This window comes from Patiria miniata, unplaced genomic scaffold (assembly GCF_015706575.1).
Source record: "Patiria miniata isolate m_02_andy unplaced genomic scaffold, ASM1570657v1 HiC_scaffold_14, whole genome shotgun sequence".
Taxonomy (NCBI): domain Eukaryota; kingdom Metazoa; phylum Echinodermata; class Asteroidea; order Valvatida; family Asterinidae; genus Patiria; species Patiria miniata.
In genome coordinates this window covers 11,393,969-11,412,273 of record NW_024037052.1, presented here as the reverse complement: position 1 = coordinate 11,412,273, position 18,305 = coordinate 11,393,969, and the positions used below count along the sequence as shown (strand labels likewise).

General features: G+C 40.0%; 1 protein-coding gene and 1 pseudogene across 1 annotated transcript; both read right to left on the bottom strand.

Moving 5' to 3' along the window:
- Positions 1-3,644: 3,644 nt before the first annotated feature.
- On the bottom strand, positions 3,645-8,798 carry LOC119722051. Its single transcript, XM_038192038.1, has 5 exons — positions 8,751-8,798; positions 8,354-8,402; positions 6,862-6,954; positions 4,670-4,946; positions 3,645-4,301 (listed from the first exon to the last, which is right to left on the bottom strand). Coding segments are annotated over exons 1-5 (450 nt in total). The 5' UTR covers positions 8,781-8,798; the 3' UTR covers positions 3,645-4,300.
- A 3,084-nt stretch (positions 8,799-11,882) lies between these two features.
- Positions 11,883-17,437, bottom strand: LOC119721787 (annotated as a pseudogene).
- Positions 17,438-18,305: the final 868 nt, after the last annotated feature.

The following is an 18,305-nucleotide window of genomic DNA, read 5'->3' as shown; positions in this document are numbered from 1 at the left end:
GGAATCAGATAGATCACACATCACTTAATCTCAAACCGAAGAATTAGAGGGAACAAGAAGCACTACTCTCTTATGATTGATCCAAACAGTCAAAAAGCAAATCAAGTTCTGGGCATTCAAGATTTCTGTCATTAATCAATAATAACCTTCAAGAGCAGACTCAGCAGGCCATTAGCTACTCCTCAGGTTCTTCTCTTATGATGAGTGATCAAAAGGTCCCAAAAAAGATATCACATTCCTGGCTATCAGATATTAGTTGAAACTTCAACTATAGACTTAAATGTAGGGACAAGGCAGTTAGCTACTTCCAATAAACCAATCACAGAATTAGATAGACCATACTACTTGTTCTTCTCTTATGAATGATCCAAAAGTAAAAGAAAACTCATGTTCTGGGGGTATCGGAGTTGTCGCACCTACATAAATCTCCATCTGCAGACTAAGAGAGATCAGGCACTACTTAAAAAATTCCTCTCTTAAGACTGATCGAAAAAGCATAAACCTATGAAGTTTCTTGTCACAAATCACTAAACCTCCAACTGGAGACTTAAAAAGACCAGTAACTACTCATTCTTCTCTTATGAATGATCCACAAAGTAAAAGAAAACTCATACTGGGGCATCAGATTTTATCACATTCACAGGAGGCCATTGGAAAGTGTATAAAAAAAAAAATTAAAAAAAAAATCTCGGGGATGTTCGGGGATGTGCTGCTATCACACTTTCGCAGACTGCTTTACCTGGCAGTTGATTTTTCCGTATGTGTCCCCCGAGGTGCTGGTAGATCGCCTGTTTCTCTTCTCCTGTCCATGGCTTACGTATTTTCAGACGCACTGTTTAAAATTCAAAACAGACAGACGTTTCTGCACTGCAATCAAATACACGCCTTTCGGAGCATTCAAATCCACTTGAAATTGGGTGGGGCCAAAAAATTGGGTACTTTATGTCCTTTTTTTTTTTTTTAGGGGGGGGGGATTTGAACAATTCTTTTCTTATTTTGTGGGCTTTCTGAGGATTGGAGCAATCTGAGGATTGGACTGCACACAAAAGGATGGGAAATTAAAATTATCCCCACCCAGTCATGCTTTTTTCATTAAAGTTTCTTATTTTGTCTGTGTTTTTGATTCTTGATTTTTTTTTCTCAGCAAAAGGGAAGGTGGAAGGAGGAGGCTTCATGGCCCCTGTTGCGCCCCCATCCCTACAACACTGCTTTGTGCTTTTGAAATTTTGTTGAATGTTATAAAAAATAAAAATGAAAAATGAAAGACCTGCAGTTGATGTGCTTGGCTTCCCCTTAAAAAACAACAACGTAGAAAGACCAGTGTTGTGAAGTGTGCACATGGTACAGTATTACATCAATACAAACAGGAAATGAAAGGCACAATAGGTTTCACACGACATACACATACACGCGTAGTGCTCTGGGATATTGAAACCATCAGTAATTTGCAAACTAATTGCTTTGACTAAAATATTTGTAAATCTTCAAGTCATTTTTTAAAAATGTAGTAGCCATGACCTTTGTGCGACCATGACCTTTGTGCGACCATGACTACTAGGCTTTTTGGGCTCCATTTGTAACTTTTTAGCTGTCAAAGGAATGACATGAAAATAAATTGCTGGATTGGGGGAGGAAATACATGGAAATAAAGGGGAAACCAGCACACTTATTTTGGGTGTTTGGGCATCATTTTAGATTTTGTTTTTTTCATTGTGTTTTGGGTTTTTTTTGGGGGGGGGATCTGAAATTTCTATATCTGAGCTTTTGTGGCTTTGAAGGATGGGAAATGAAAATGTCTCTTTTTCGTGAAATTTCCAAAGCATTTCTTTTTTTCCTGTGTTTTTGCTTTTTTTTTCTTTCATTCTTGGCAGGGGGAGGGCTGGGAGGTTGGTCCCTTTTGCCCCCAGATCCTTCATTGGTAACATGCTTTCATGATTTTAAATTGTTTGCTTAACATTAATTTAAAAAAAAATAAAAAATTCCAAAAATACCGTACCCGCAGTTGACGTGCCTGGCCTTGCCCTTTAAAAAACACTTTTTAATGTAAATTTATTCACTTCTTCCCCCCACTTAGTTGTTTAAATAAGCAGGGGGGGGGAGGTGAATAAATTGTTTAAAAAGTTTTTGTAAAAGTTTATTTGAATACCCATTCAATTTGAATTGAATGGGTATTCAATTCAATTTTATAAAAGTGAACTCATCTACTTGTGAAAAATGAAGATCAGTAACAGATCCAAAGGAAAGAAAATAAGCAGAACATTACCTGCTGGGGCCCCGACTTCCTGCCACCTGATGACGGGTCTTTGCAAACATCTGAGTAAATTGAAACAAATGAAGGCAAGAAATTTTGAATCGCAAAGTTTTTTTTACGTTTTCGGAAACATGTCTGATCTATTAGAAGAGAAATCATCACGTTTCCAAAATATATCACTCTCTCAGGAATAAATCAAATAAATACTGTTTTCGGTCAAGTGTCAAAACATATATATAATTTCAATTTTCCAGTGATTTTGTTTGAAACTTTTATTTTCTTTCAAACTTGATTCCAGCTATTAATGGTTTGCACCTCGTGTGAGTAGCACTAACTATTTCCTCATAATTATGGAATTGACACGTGATGTGGTGTGATGTTAGGCGATAGGCAGCAGCGATAGTGACTTGTGAATATGACTCATACATAAAGGGTTCACTGGTAACATCTCCCATGCGTAAGAACCACTAAATTGTCCCAGGTATTAGTTTATGACTATGTATTTTTGATGTTTTTAAACACAAGAGAATGTGGACATGTATAAACCTGCAACTGTAAATGTATAATGCGCCCCACACATACCTCAATTATTCTATGAAAATTAATCTGCAATCTCAATCTGATAACAAAATTATTTTACGTACCTGCATCCTCCTCTTCACTTGATGATTCATCAGCCAAACACCTTGAAATAGAATAAAAGTTGTCCTTCGGTATTAGTGGCATATAATACCCTTTGAACGCTCTTATTAAACATAATGTAGGAATAGACAGTGGGCATTGGAAAGAATCATTCGAAGGAGGTAAAATGTGACCTTCTCGTACAAAAGATGATGCACCTTGGAACAGGTTGAATGGAAAAAGGGCCCAAAATGCTGTGGGCTAATTTTTAACTTGATGATTTTTAAATCCAGAACATATTAATATAACTATAATAAAGTATCTTCGACGATTTGTTCAGATATTAGGTCCCTTTGTGGACATTTGCTCTTCTAAAACTGGCACTTTCTCTGTTTTCCACTTTTCAACAGGACATGAACTTCAAAACAGCATTCTTCCCGAAATTATTCCAAGGTAAACACCATACATTTGTGTAGTGGTCTGCCAAATAGTCCAAAGCCCCAATCTACCGGGGGTTATTGGTCCAAAAATAAACTAGGGTTCTTTTATCTGATCATTTGATACAACAGTGTTTAAGGTTCTTTAGTCCTAAATTTCATTACAGTCAAAAGCTTTGGTAGTCCAAATTTAGTCCAATTAATTACCTGAAGGACCGATTGTCCAAATGGAAAACAAGGTTTCTACTGTCCAAAGACTAATTATTCTAAAATGAATTAGGGCCAATAAATAGAAATTTAAAATATCACTCTTTATTGCCTATTCAGATTGTTGAATCTTATCGTCACTCTAGACTACAAACTTTAGTGTCAATTTGGGCTTTTGAACACTTTTGTCATATTTCAAAATGAAACCACAATTTAAAAGGAAATTAACATATTTGCAATAATATGCAAATATCTCAGGTCCATCCATATTCCCAGAAAAGTCCCAGGTCACAGTACGAGAATCCTAATTAATGCACCTAATGGTTCCTTACCTTCCAAATCAATATCATCAAGTTTTCGGCCAGACAGTTTTGCTATCTTGCCTTTGTCTTCAGCAAGAAGTAGCTTGCTGACTTTCGCAAGCTCTAGTGTCGACTCGTGTTGGCGGTAGAAGTCCCTGTGGACAGTTATGTCGTGGCACAGGTGCCTTGCTAGCCAGTCGAGCGCATTGCTGTTTAGGTCTATAATCTGAGACACCGTTGCAACATACTTTCTCAGCTTTGTGCTCGTTTCTGCAGGAGGCTCTTGCAGATTAGCCTGCTTGGCAACAGCAGTTAGGCAATCCCATCCTCTCACTTGTTTCAAGGAGTTTCGGGGGCGAGCAAATATATAGGGATTCGCATTATGCGCCCCAACTGCTTCACGGTTTTCCATCAAGACTTCCACTGGTCAGAAGCACAGGCACTGCGCGACCTCTCTTTCCCCTTATCTGTACCAGGTCGAGTCTGTATACAAATCAAATGGCACCAGAAACAAATCAAATGGCACCAGAAAAAGAATGACTTAGTTGAATGACTAAACAAATATGATACAATAAGCAATACATCCGTTAACTAGAGGATAGTTCCAAATTCTGGTAAACCCAAAGAAACTCTTATCCCCTTCAATACAATAGGATAACATACACATGAATATTGCCAAATTAAACTAAAAATGCCTGTAACATTTAGGTTTAATTCAGCTACTCCCCCAAAAAAGAAACATTCCCATGTTTCAAACTGTCCAATACAATTAATACGTACTGAGCTTTCCCAGGTCAAACCTTTGCAATCAGATTCCTACCGAAGGCCAGTATTAACTTGTCACCCCTTACCACCATGGATATCTGATGATGGACCATTGCCGACCGAACATGCAAAATGGGCATGGCAGGTTATCTGAAGATTGGACCTCTTGACCGAAGGGAGGATTTCTGGCAACGATGATCTGACCCACACCAGTTGACAGCACCTCCATATTATGGTAGAAATTCCCTTTCAAACGGAGCCTCTCAAATTCAACAGTAGGTCGCCTGTTAGTTGACTTGGGCTCCTTGGCCTTGGCATGTTTTACCTCAGACTCATCAGCGTGCATATCTTTCATGTGCCTGGCTGCCTTGGAAACCATACTGCCACAAAAAAGGCATGCTTGCCGCTTCTCGTATATTCTAGCCTGCCCTTCGGTGCCTTGTTGAGCTCATCTATACAAACAACCAACAACAAAAAAGCATGAAGTCTTTTGAGTTGTTGTAGTTTATTGTAGTAACAGTGAGACATGTATGTCAATAACAAATGGTTAGTGACCAGTTACAGGACCATCACTGTGTGGACCCATGTAGTAAGACATATGCCAATAACAGACAGGTGTGTGACCAGTTACAGGACCATCACTGTGTGGACCCATGTAGTAAGACATATGCCAATAACAGACAGGTGTGTGACCAGTTACAGGACCATCACTGTGTGGAACCATGTAGTATGACATATGCCAATAACATACAGGTGTGTGACCAGTTACAGGACCATCACTGTGTGGAACCATGTAGTATGACATATGCCAATAACATACAGGTGTGTGACCAGTTACAGGACCATCACTGTGTGGAACCATGTAGTATGACATATGCCAATAACATACAGGTGTGTGACCAGTTACAGGACCATCACTGTGTGGACCCATGTAGTAAGACATTTGCCAATAACAGACAGGTGTGTGACCAGTTACTGGACCATCACTGTGTGGACCCATGTATGCCAATAACAGACAGGTGTGTGACCAGATACTGGACCATCACTGTGTGGACCCATGTATTAAGACAAATGCCAATAACAGACAGGTGTGTGACCAGTTACTGGACCATCACTGTGTGGACCCATGTATGCCAATAACAGACAGGTGTGTGACCAGATACTGGACCATCACTGTGTGGACCCATGTATTAAGACAAATGCCAATAACAGACAGGTGTGTGACCAGTTACAGGACCATCACTGAGTGGACCCATGTAGTAAGACAAATGCCAATAACAGACAGGTGTGTGACCAGTTACAGCTAGGACCATCAGTGTGTGGCCCATGTAGTAAAACAAATGCCAATAACAGACAGGTGTGTGACCAGTTACAGGACCATCACTGTGTGGACCCATGTAGTAAGACATACGCCAATAACAGACAGGTGTGTGACCAGTTACAGGACCATCACTGTGTGGACCCATGTAGTAAGACATATGCCAATAACAGACAGGTGTGTGACCAGTTACAGGACCATCACTGTGTGGACCCATGTAGTAAGACATACGCCAATAACAGACAGGTGTGTGACCAGTTACAGGACCATCACTGTGTGGACCCATGTAGTAAGACATACGCCAATAACAGACAGGTGTGTGACCAGTTACAGGACCATCACTGTGTGGACCCATGTAGTAAGACATACGCCAATAACAGACAGGTGTGTGACCAGTTACAGGACCATCACTGTGTGGACCCATGTAGTAAGACAAATGCCAATAACAGACAGGTGTGTGACCAGTTAAAAGACCATCCTTGTGTGGGCCCATGTAGTAAGACATATGCCAATAACAGACAGGTGTGTGACCAGTCACAGGACCATGACTGTGTGGACCCATGTAGTGAGACATATGCCAATAACAGACAGGAGTGTAAAAGAAAACTCATGTTCTGGGGGTATCGGAGTTGTCGCACCTACATAAATATCCATCTGCAGACTTAGAGAGATCAGGCACTACTTAAAAAATTCCTCTCTTAAGACTGATCGAAAAAGCGTAAACCTATGAAGTTTCTTGTCACAAATCACTAAACCTCCAACTGGAGACTTAAAAAGACCAGTAACTACTCATTCTTCTCTTATGAATGATCCACAAAGTAAAAGAAAACTCATACTGGGGCATCAGATTTTATCACATTCACAGGAGGCCATTGGAAAGTATAAAAAAAAAAAAAAAAAAAAAAAAAATCGGGAATGTTCGGGGATGTGCTGCTATCACACTTTCGCAGACTGCTTTACCTGGCAGTTGATTTTTCCGTATGTGTCCCTCGAGGTGCTGGTAGATCGCCTGTTTCTCTTCTCCTGTCCATGGCTTACGTATTTTCAGACGCACTGTTTAAAATTCAAAACAGACAGACGTTTCTGCACTGCAATCAAATACACGCCTTTTGGAGCATTCAAATCCACTTGAAATTGGGTGGGGCCAAAAAATTGGGTACTTTATGTCCTTTTTTTTTTTTTTAGGGGGGGGGATTTGAACAATTCTTTTCTTATTTTGTGGGCTTTCTGAGGATTGGAGCAATCTGAGGATTGGACTGCACACAAAAGGATGGGAAATTAAAATTATCCCCACCCAGTCATGCTTTTTTCATTTTGTCTGTGTTTTTGATTCTTGATTTTTTTTTCTCAGCAAAAGGGAAGGTTGAAGGAGGAGGTTTCATGGCCCCTGCTGCGCCCCCATCCCTACAACATTGCTTTGTGCTTTTGAAATTTTGTTTAATGTTATAAAAAATAAAAATGAAAAATGAAAGACCTGCAGTTGATGTGCTTGGCTTCCCCTTAAAAAACAACAACGTAGAAAGACCAGTGTTGTGAAGTGTGCACACGGTACCGTTATTACATCAATACAAACAGGAAATGAAAGGTACAATAGGTTTCACACGACATACATGCGTAGTGCTCTGGGATATTGAAACCATCAGTAATTTGCAAACTAATTGCTTTGACTCAAATATTTGTAAATCTTCAAGTCATTTTTTAAAAATGTAGTAGCCATGACCTTTGTGCGACCATGACTACTAGGCTTTTTGGGCTCCATTTGTAACTTTTTAGCTGTCAAAGGAATGACATGAAAATAAATTGCTGGATTGGGGGAGGAAATACATGGAAATCAAGGGGAAACCAGCACACTTATTTTGGGTGTTTGGGCATCAATTTTAGATTTTGTTTTTTTCATTGTGTTTTGGTTTTTTTTGGGGGGGGGGGATCTGAAATTTCTATATCTGAGCTTTGTGGCTTTGAAGGATGGGAAATGAAAATGTCTCTTTTTCGTGAAATTTCCAAAGCATTTCTTTTTTTCCTGTGTTTTTGCTTTTTTTTCTTTCATTCTTGGCAGGGGGAGGGCTGGGAGGTTGGTCCCTTTTGCCCCCAGATCCTTCATTGGTAACATGCTTTCATGATTTTAAATTGTTTGCTTAACATTAATTTTTAAAAAAAAAAAAAATTCCAAAAATACCGTACCCGCAGTTGACGTGCCTCGCTTGCCCTTTAAAAAACACTTTTTAATGTAAATTTATTCACTTCTTCCCCCCACTTAGTTGTTTAAATAAGCAGGGGGGGGGGGAAGAAGTGAATAAATTGTTTAAAAAGTTTTTGTAAAAGTTTAATTGAATACCCATTCAATTTGAATTGAATGGGTATTCAATTCAATTTTATAAAAGTGAACTCATCTACTTGTGAAAAATGAAGATCAGTAACAGAACCAAAGGAAAGAAAATAAGCAGAACCTTACCTGCTGGGCGCCCAGCTTCCTGCCACCTGATGACGGGTCTTTGCAATATCTGAGTAAATTGAAACAAATTAAGGCAAGAAATTTTGAATCACAAAGTTTTTTTTACGTTTTCGGAAACATGTCTGATCTATTAGTGAAGAAATCATCACATTTCCAAAATATATCACTCTCTCAGGAATAAATCAAATAAATACCGTTTTCGGTCAAGTGTCAAAACATATATATAATTTCAATTTTCCAGTTTATGACAATGTATTTTTGATGTTTTTAAACACAAGAGAATGTGGACATGTATAAACCTGCAACTGTAAATGTATAATGCGCCCCACACATACCTCAATTATTCTATGAAAATTAATCTGCAATCTCAATCTGATAACAAAATTATTTTACGTACCTGCATCCTCCTCTTCACTTGATGATTCATCAGCCAAAACACCTTGAAATAGAACTAGAACTATGTGGTTGTGAGTGAACAACCACAGAGCTGTTCCCAACATGTTTTTGATTGTCTATTGCACAGTACAAAATGATTCAATGATTTGTTCTAAACAAATTTTACTCTTAAATTGAAATTATAATATGAATCGGTGATGGTCTTGTTCGGGACACATTTTCCGAAGAGAAGCTGGTTGGGTTCTGAAAACATAAAATTAAAAATATATTTTTGGGAACAGGTCTGTTTGTACGAGATATAGACATATAAGTAGAGATCTATGTCTGTTTGCAACAGAAGATGCGGCTTTTCCGCATTATGATTTGTTTTTATCAATAATACGTCCCTGACTATGCATGAACATAAAATCTGTCAAAGCTAGCCGAAAATCGGCTAAAACGGTCACTGTGGACAGGATTTGACCTCAGCAACACGTGCGCTGCGCGCGGGCCGACTGACATACGATATGAACAACGTACGTGCATGTACATGTACATGTACATTGTGGACGTCCTGTGCATGTTTTAAAGCAGAGGTATTGTCAACCTGAAGTTTTAAGCGTGCGCAGGGCATGTCCGAGTTTGCTTATTGCCTTGAAGCTTTGAACTGTTTTAGACCTACCCTTCAATAGACAATTAAAGTAAAAACTAATATAAAAACTGCCATGGTTGATTTTTCAGGAATTTTCTAAGGAAAAAGGGTCTTTTCATTATAACTTCCGGTCTGATGACGTCATACGCCTAAAACTTCGCACACGTCTTAAGTGGGTCAAGGTCATCATATACACCAATATTTAGGCAATTCCGACAAACTTCGCCACAGACATCTATTCAAAATACATTTTTGCAAATTTTCAACCTGTCGCTAGAGGGCGCTCGAAGATTGCATGACGTCAACGGTAAATGATTTGAAGAATACTTTTAGCCAAGAGACTAACACCGTTAAAAGCAAGTTCATATCTATTACCACTTTTAAATAATAAGCCACTTCCGGTTTTGGCCTTTTTCGACCGGAAGCAGGGGTCACGTGATTTCACGCACACTGAATGAAATAAAGACCTCAACCTACTCTACCACTTGCCGGCAACAAAATGCTGCGGACGCGTACGGTTGATTTCTTATGCATTTTTAAATATTAAAAGTGTCACAATTTAATTGCCTATAAATAAACACCGGATGACGTCATCATGACGTCATCATTACACAATGTTGTTTGAATTAGGGTCTTTGCTTGGACAAAGATTGGTGTAAATGAATTACTGGCAAAGAGTCGAAAATGCCCTCTGAAAATTGACATTTTAAAAAAAAATTCTGTGTACAAAGTCTATGGGAAAAATTAAATATTCAAAATTCTATAATAAATCACGTGATGACGTCAGCATGACGAAAAGTTTCGGCACACATCCTCAGATGATGATTAATAACTATGCTGAGTTTAAAGTTGATCGGATTTAAAATAATTGCCAAAGTGGCTTGTAGAATAAAAACGTGTACAAAACCTATGGGGAAAAGTGGAAAAAGAAAAAAAAAAAAAAAAAAAAAAAAAAAAAAAAAAAGGAAAAAAAAAAACTTTAACGAAAACAATAGCTGTTCCCAATTGAAATTGGGAACAGCTAATAAAAGTTGTCCTTCGTATTAGTGGCATATAATACCCTTTGAACGCTCTTATTAAACATAATGTAGGAATAGACAGTGTTATTGGCGATGCCTTTGACTCTTTTTCAAAATTGAGAAAATTGAACTCATAATGGGATTGATCTTTGTTGTGGGAACAAGGGGATTTAGGAAAGTTATCAAATCCAGCAAAGATATCAGTGGGCATTGGAAGAATCATTCAAAGGAAGTAAAATGTGACCTGCTCGTACAAAAGATGATGCACCTTGGTTGAATGGGAAAAGGGCCCAAAATGCTGTGGGCTAATTTTTAACTTGATGATTTTTAAATCCAGAACATATAAATATAACTATAATAAAGTATCTTCGACGATTTGTTCAGATATCAGGTTCCTTTGTTGACATTTGATATTTTAAAACTGCCACTATGTCTGTTTTCCACTTTTCAACAGGACATGAACTTCAAAATAGCATCCTTCACGAAATTATTTCAAGGTAAACGCAATAGGTTTGTGTAGTGGTCTGCCAAATAGTCCAAAGCCCCAATCTACCGGGGGTTATTGGTCCAAAAATAAACTAGGGTTCTTTTATTTCATCATTTGATACAACAGTGTTTTGGTTTTGGTAGTCCAAATTTAGTCCAATTAATTACCTGAAGGACAGTAAACAATTTGGCTAATCCAAACCATTTTTGTGTGCAAATAATGCTTGTGAGTTTTGGCAATGGAAGTTAAAAAAAATACATTTTCTTTCTTCATTCTTCCGAAAGAAAATTCTTTTTTTTACTATACATGTATCTTCATCATGTGAAGAGTAATAAGAACACAAGTACACAATTTTGGAGTACTATTGGTAGAAAGAGCCGCCTACCACACTGAGAACGCCAAAAAAGGGGGAAAGGAAAAACGATATGGGAATCTCAAAACAATACAAAAATGTAATATACTACACAAAATGCATTAAGTATGCAATCAGACCACTAAACGGGTCGCAGTATCATGTTTTACTGTACCAACAACGATAAACCATACTTTTACACTTCATGCTCGCAAATTGGCATCGACCAGGAATGGCCGGGTACAAAATTGCGGAACGAAGTCCGCTTAAATACGCAAACAGTACTCACGGGTGAGAGTCGCGCTGAGGGCAAGTGCCTAGTCTTAACCATGTGTGTGGCGCTAATGAGGGATCAAAATGAATTGCTATGGAAGCGAATGATGGGGTTTGGCAAAACACTGAACTTGTACCCAAGGAAGACGGACTGAATGAAATATTCATCCATCTCCAATCGACCACCCTACTATGGAAATGTATGCCATCTGGGCAAATGATTGGCCAGAAGGAAGACGTGGGCCAGTGTGGTACGACTTATGTGCCGGTGGCATTGTCAGAGAGAATTCTTTTGAAGACCTGTATAATCAAGGATACTGGAGGACAAAAATAATTATTTTCGCCCAACCAATTCTGAGAGAATGCATCGACTTCAGCCACGCCTTTACACCAAAACCTGGAGTTAAACCGCGTGAATTTAGCGTTATGAGGTGATGGCGAAACGGTCAATAGTGCGAGGACCCCATAGACTATCTATAAACCGAAATGATCCCCGGTCGATAGACCAGTCGTCGAAGTCTCGAAATCGACTGATTTCATCGGCGAGTTTGTTCTCGTTTCTAGGTACCCACTCAGGTAACAAGGCCATGTGAAATATTGATTTTGCGAGTTCATGCAAGTTGGGTTTGGGGCTGCCACACTGAATGATAATTGGGACACTGGAATTGTCGGTAAACCATTTGACGTTCTGGCCTGTCACTGCTTTTTGCAACTGCTTAAGTACGTGACTTACTGCGGCTAGTTCGCGCCAAGTAGAACTTTTTCGTTGCTCTACTGGGGACCAGGTACCGTGTACTTAAAAGTAAGGGTGACCTTCGACGTAACCACCGTAGCCCGTGTCGCTTGCATCGGAATAGATAGTCAAAGAGTGGACTAAGCCTGCCTCGTATGGTAAAACCATTCAGGGACTGTAATTGCGTGAGCCAGAATAATCTGAGTTCCGAAACGGCGTCAGCAGGGAGAACAAATTAATCGGACCAAGAGTGACGCGAATCAATGGCGTGGTAGCAACAACGTGTCTTAAATCTAGCGACTGGACCGAGTGCTAATGAGGATGAAATTATGTGACCGGTAAATCGCGCTAAGTCTCGTACGGGAATGGCTTGGTTGGACTGGTGGGAATCCAGCACGGATGAAATGAACGTGAGAATCTTGTGAATTTTGCTTTGTGGTACCTGAAAGCGAAATGCGTCGGAGTTGATGGTAAGACCCAAGTACTGAATTGTTTTAGTGGGTGACCAGACACATTTTGTTTTGCTAGGAACGAATCCGCTGCAGGTTATGAGGTTGCGCACAAAGGAAACATTGGCTGAAGCTGACTCAAAGTCGGGGGAGACAATGAGTCCGTCGTCGATGTACATAAAGGCCACGATACCGTTTTGACGGCAATGGTGCAACTATAGGCCTGTTTAATTTGGTGAATAAGTGACAGGCGCTACTTAAACCGAAAAGAAGAACAGTAAAGGTATAATATCGGGTGACTGAATCGTTATGATGCCAAGAGAAACCGAGATATTTTTGATGAGATGGGAAGATATCGACATGATGGTAACCCAACTCAAGATCAAAAGAAAAGTAGTACTGATTGTAATCGAGTGACGGAGCGATGTGGTGGGATCTTCGTACTTGAATTTCTCTTTCCAAATGTACTTATTCCGGTGTCGTAGGTCAAGCACTAATCGCAACTTTTTACCTTCTGCGACAGTCAAAGGATTGCAGCAGTATGGGGTAACAGTGCATTGCGTGATACAATTCTTTGCGAGCAAATCCGCGATGGCAGTTTCCACAAATTGTGCATGGGATAGACTTGACTTATTGTTTGACAAAACAGCAAGAGGAGGAGTGACATAAAATGGAATCTTGTATCCATCTGAAATAACCTCTTGTACAAAAATACTACACTTAAGTATGTCTCGCCAAAATAAGAAGCGAGGTTTCAGCTTACCCTTTACACCGGATGGGACAGGAGTAGTTGAGACCTGCTCTTCCCAGTCCCTATGCTGTGGTGGTATCAGTGGCTGAAGGTTGTGACCGGCGCTGAGGCTGTTGGAGGGCCCGAAGAGAGGGGCAGTTGGATCGGATATGTCCTGCGATTCCGCACTGGAAACAGGACCGGAAATCTTGACGATATGTGTACCGGCTGTAGGTACGAAAAGAACTCGCAGCAGGGTAAGGACGTACAGGATTGCGAGCCTTGGCCTTGGACTTCTTAGCGGCTTCTGATTTCTTGCTGGTCGCCATTTTCTCCGCCTTTCTAAGTCGTTTCTCATCGTCCGAGTCGTCGGCTTAATTGTCGGTGACGTATTCTTTAACCGTGGCCCAACCTTGGGAAGAACGATCGGCCAACCTGATCAGCTTCTGCCGCTGTTTGATTTCTGTGCTGGCTTGCTTGAGGGCCTCTCTGGCTGCGTTGACGTCTCCGGCGTCTAACGATGCTAAGGCCGAGTCAATTAGGCTGGAGAGCTTTTCTTCGTGGCGAAACTGGTCCTTGTTACCGTCGCTTTTAAAGTCTGGTGGACTGTCGGCAAGGGTACGCTGCCTCTTAAAGGCTGAATCTACTTTACTGTCTATCGAGTTAGCCAACGATCTGATGGCCGATAGTATCTCTTGATTTGCATTATCAGGTTAGGATTCATATTGCACGGAGAACAAAATGCGTATGTCAGCGAGATAAGGTTGCTCAACCGAGAATGAAGTTGAATAGGCAACTTGGCGTTTATAAGAAATGGCGTCACAAAGAGTTACGTGACAAAGCGCGCAAGGAATTTGCGCACTGCACCTGTCTTGCGGTAACGTCACATTCATGAAGGAGCTATTTGAATAAGCACAAGGATCTGTATATATAAAACAATATTAAACGGCTTTAAATTGTGAAATGGAAGCTACTGTTTTTCACACTGGAAATTTAGAATTTCGTCGAGTCGACACTTTTTAATGTTAATTTATTCCACTCCCCCCACTTATTTAAACAACTACCCCATTCAATTCAATTTTATAAAGTGAACTCATCTACTTGTGAAAAAAGGAAGATCAGTGACAGATCCAAAGGAAAGAAAATAAGCAGAACCTTACCTGCTGAGTGCCCAGCTTCCTGCCACCTGATGACGGGTCTTTGCAAACATCTGCGTAAATTGAAACAAATTAAGGCAAGAATTTATGAATCGCAAAGTTTTTTTTACATTTTCGGAAACATGTCTGATCTATTAGTGAAGAAATCATCACGTTTCCAAAATATATCACTCTCTCAGGAATAAATCAAATAAATACTGTTTTCGGTCAAGTGTCAAAACATATATATAATTTCAATTTTCCAGTGATTTTGTTTGAAACTTTAATTTTTTTTCAAACTTGATTCCAGCTATTAATGGTTTGCACCTCATGTGAGTACTGAGTAGCACTAACTATTTACTCATAATTATGGAATTGACACGTGATGTGGTGTGATGTTAGGCGATAGGCAGCAGCGATAGTGACTTGTGAATATGACTCATACATAAAAGGATTCACTGGTAACATCTCCCATGCGTACTACTGGTGCGTGTCAAATTTCAACCAATAAATCCGTATGGGCATTTTCCCACAAAATTCCACATTTAGCGAGACACTAGGCAGAGTGTTTTAAAACCTTGCTGAAAACACCCGCACATGGCAGCCTCTCGACTAATAGGAACCGCTAAACTGTCCCAGGTATTAGTTTATGGCTATGTATTTATGATGTTTTTAAACACAAGAGAATGTGGACATGTATAAACCTGCAACTTTAAATGTATAATGCGCCCCCCCCCCACACATACCTCAATTATTCTATGAAAATTAATCTGCAATCTCAATCTGATAACAAAATTATTTTACGTACCTGCATCCTCCTCTTCACTTGATGATTCATCAGCCAAAACACCTTGAAATAGAATAAAAGTTGTCCTTTGGTATTAGTGGCATATAATACCCTTTGAAGGCTCTTATTAAACATAATGTAGGAATAGACAGTGGGCATTGGAAAGAATCATTCGAAGGAAGTAAAATGTGACCTTCTCGTACAAAAGATGATGCACCTTGGTACAGGTTGAATGGAAAAAGGGCCCAAAATGCTGTGGGCTAATTTTTAACTTGATGATTTTTAAATCCAGAACATATTAATATAACTATAATAAAGTATCTTCGACGATTTGTTCAGATATAAGGTCCCTTTGTGGACATTTGCTCTTCTAAAACTGGCACTTTCTCTGTTTTCAAATTTTCAACAGGACATGAACTTCAAAACAGCATTCTTCCCGAAATTATTCCAAGGTAAACACCATACATTTGTGTAGTGGTCTGCCAAATAGTCCAAAGCCCCAATCTACCGGGGGTTATTGGTCCAAAAATAAACTAGGGTTCTTTTATTTCATCATTTGATACAACAGTGTTTAAGGTTCTTTAGTCCTAAATTTCATTACAGTCAAAAGCTTTGGTAGTCCAAATTTAGTCCAATTAATTACCTGAAGGACTGATTGTCCAAATGGAAAACAAGGTTTCTACTGTCCAAAGACTAATTATTCTAAAATGAATTAGGGCCAATAAATAGAAATTTAAAATATCACTTTTTATTGCCTATTCAGATTGTTGAATCTTATCGTCACTCTGGACTACAAACTTTAGTGTCAATTTGGGCTTTTGAACACTTTTGTCATATTTCAAAATGAAACCACAATTTAAAAGGAAATTAACATATTTGCAATAATATGCAAATATCTCAGGTCCATCCATATTCCCAGAAAAGTCCCAGGTCACAGTACGAGAATCCTAATTAATGCACCTAATGGTTCTTTACCTTCCAAATCAATATCATCAAGTTTTCGGCCAGACAGTTTTGCTATCTTGCCTTTGTCTACAGCAAGAAGTAGCTTGCTGACTTTCGCAAGCTCTAGTGTCGACTCGTGTTGGCGGTAGAAGTCCCTGTGGACAGTTATGTCGTGGCAAAGGTGCCTTGCTAGCCAGTCGAGCGCATTGCTGTTTAGGTCTAATAATCTGAGACACCGTTGCAACATACTTTCTCAGCTTTGTGCTCGTTTCTGCAGGAGGCTCTTGCAGATTAGCCTGCTTGGCAACAGCAGTTAGGCAATCCCATCCTCTCACTTGTTTCAAGGAGTTTCGGGTGCGAGCAAATATATAGGGATTCGAATTATGCGCCCCAACTGCTTCACGGTTTTCCATCAAGACTTCCACTGGTCAGAAGCACAGGCACTGCGCGACCTCTCTTTCCCCTTATCTGTACCAGGTCGAGTCTGTATACAAATCAAATGGCACCAGAAACAAATCAAATGGCACCAGAAAAAGAATGACTTAGTTGAATGACTAAACAAATATGATACAATAAGCAATACATCCGTTAACTAGAGGATAGTTCCAAATTCTGGTAAACCCAAAGAAACTCTTATCCCCTTCAATACAATGGGATAACATACACATGAATATTGCCAAATTAAACTAAAAATGCCTGTAACATTTAGGTTTAATTCAGCTACTCCCCCAAAAAAGAAACATTCCCATGTTTCAAACTGTCCAATACAATTAATACGTACTGAGCTTTCCCAGGTCAAACCTTTGCAATCAGATTCCTACCGAAGGCCAGTATTAACTTGTCACCCCTTACCACCATGGATATCTGATGATGGACCATTGCCGACAGAACATGCAAAATGGGCATGGCAGGTTATCTGAAGATTGGACCTCTTGACCGAAGGGAGGATTTCTGGCAACGATGATCTGACCCACACCAGATGACAGCACCTCCATATTTATGGTAGAAATTCCCTTTCAAACGGAGCCTCTCAAATTCAACAGTAGGTCGCCTGTTAGTTGACTTGGGCTCCTTGGCCTTGGCATGTTTCACCTCAGACTCATCAGCGTGCATATCTTTCATGTGCCTGGCTGCCTTGGAAACCATACTGCCACAAAAAAGGCATGCTTGCCGCTTCTCGTATATTCTAGCCTGCCCTTCGGTGCCTTGTTGAGCTCATCTATACAAACAACCAACAACAAAAAGCATGAAGTCTTCGGAGTTGTTGTTGTTTATTGTAGTAACAGTGAGACATGTATGTCAATAACAAATGGTTAGTGACCAGTTACAGGACCATCACTGTGTGGACCCATGTAGTAAGACATATGCCAATAACAGACAGGTGTGTGACCAGTCACAGGACCATCACTGTGTGGACCCATGTAGTAAGAAATATGCCAATAACAGACAGGTGTGTGACCAGTCACAGGACCATCACTGTGTGGAACCATGTAGTAAGAAATATGCCAATAACAGACAGGTGTGTGACCAGTCACAGGACCATCACTGTGTGGACCCATGTAGTCAGACATACGCCAATAACAGACAGGTGTGTGACCAGTTACAGGACCATCACTGTGTGGACCCATGTAGTAAGACATATGCCAATAACAGACAGGTGTGTGACCAGTTACTGGACCATCACTGTGTGGACCCATGTAGTAAGACATATGCCAATAACAGACAGGTGTGTGACCAGTTACAGGACCATCACTGTGTGGACCCATGTAGTAAGACAAATGCCAATAACAGACAGGTGTGTGACCAGTTACAGGACCATCACTGTGTGGACCCATGTAGTAAGACATATGCCAATAACAGACAGGTGTGTGATCAGTTACAGGACCATCACTGTGTGGACCCATGTAGTAAGACATATGCCAATAACAGACAGGTGTGTGACCAGTGACAGGACCATCACTGTGTGGACCCATGTAGTAAGACATATGCCAATAACAGACAGGTGTGTGACCAG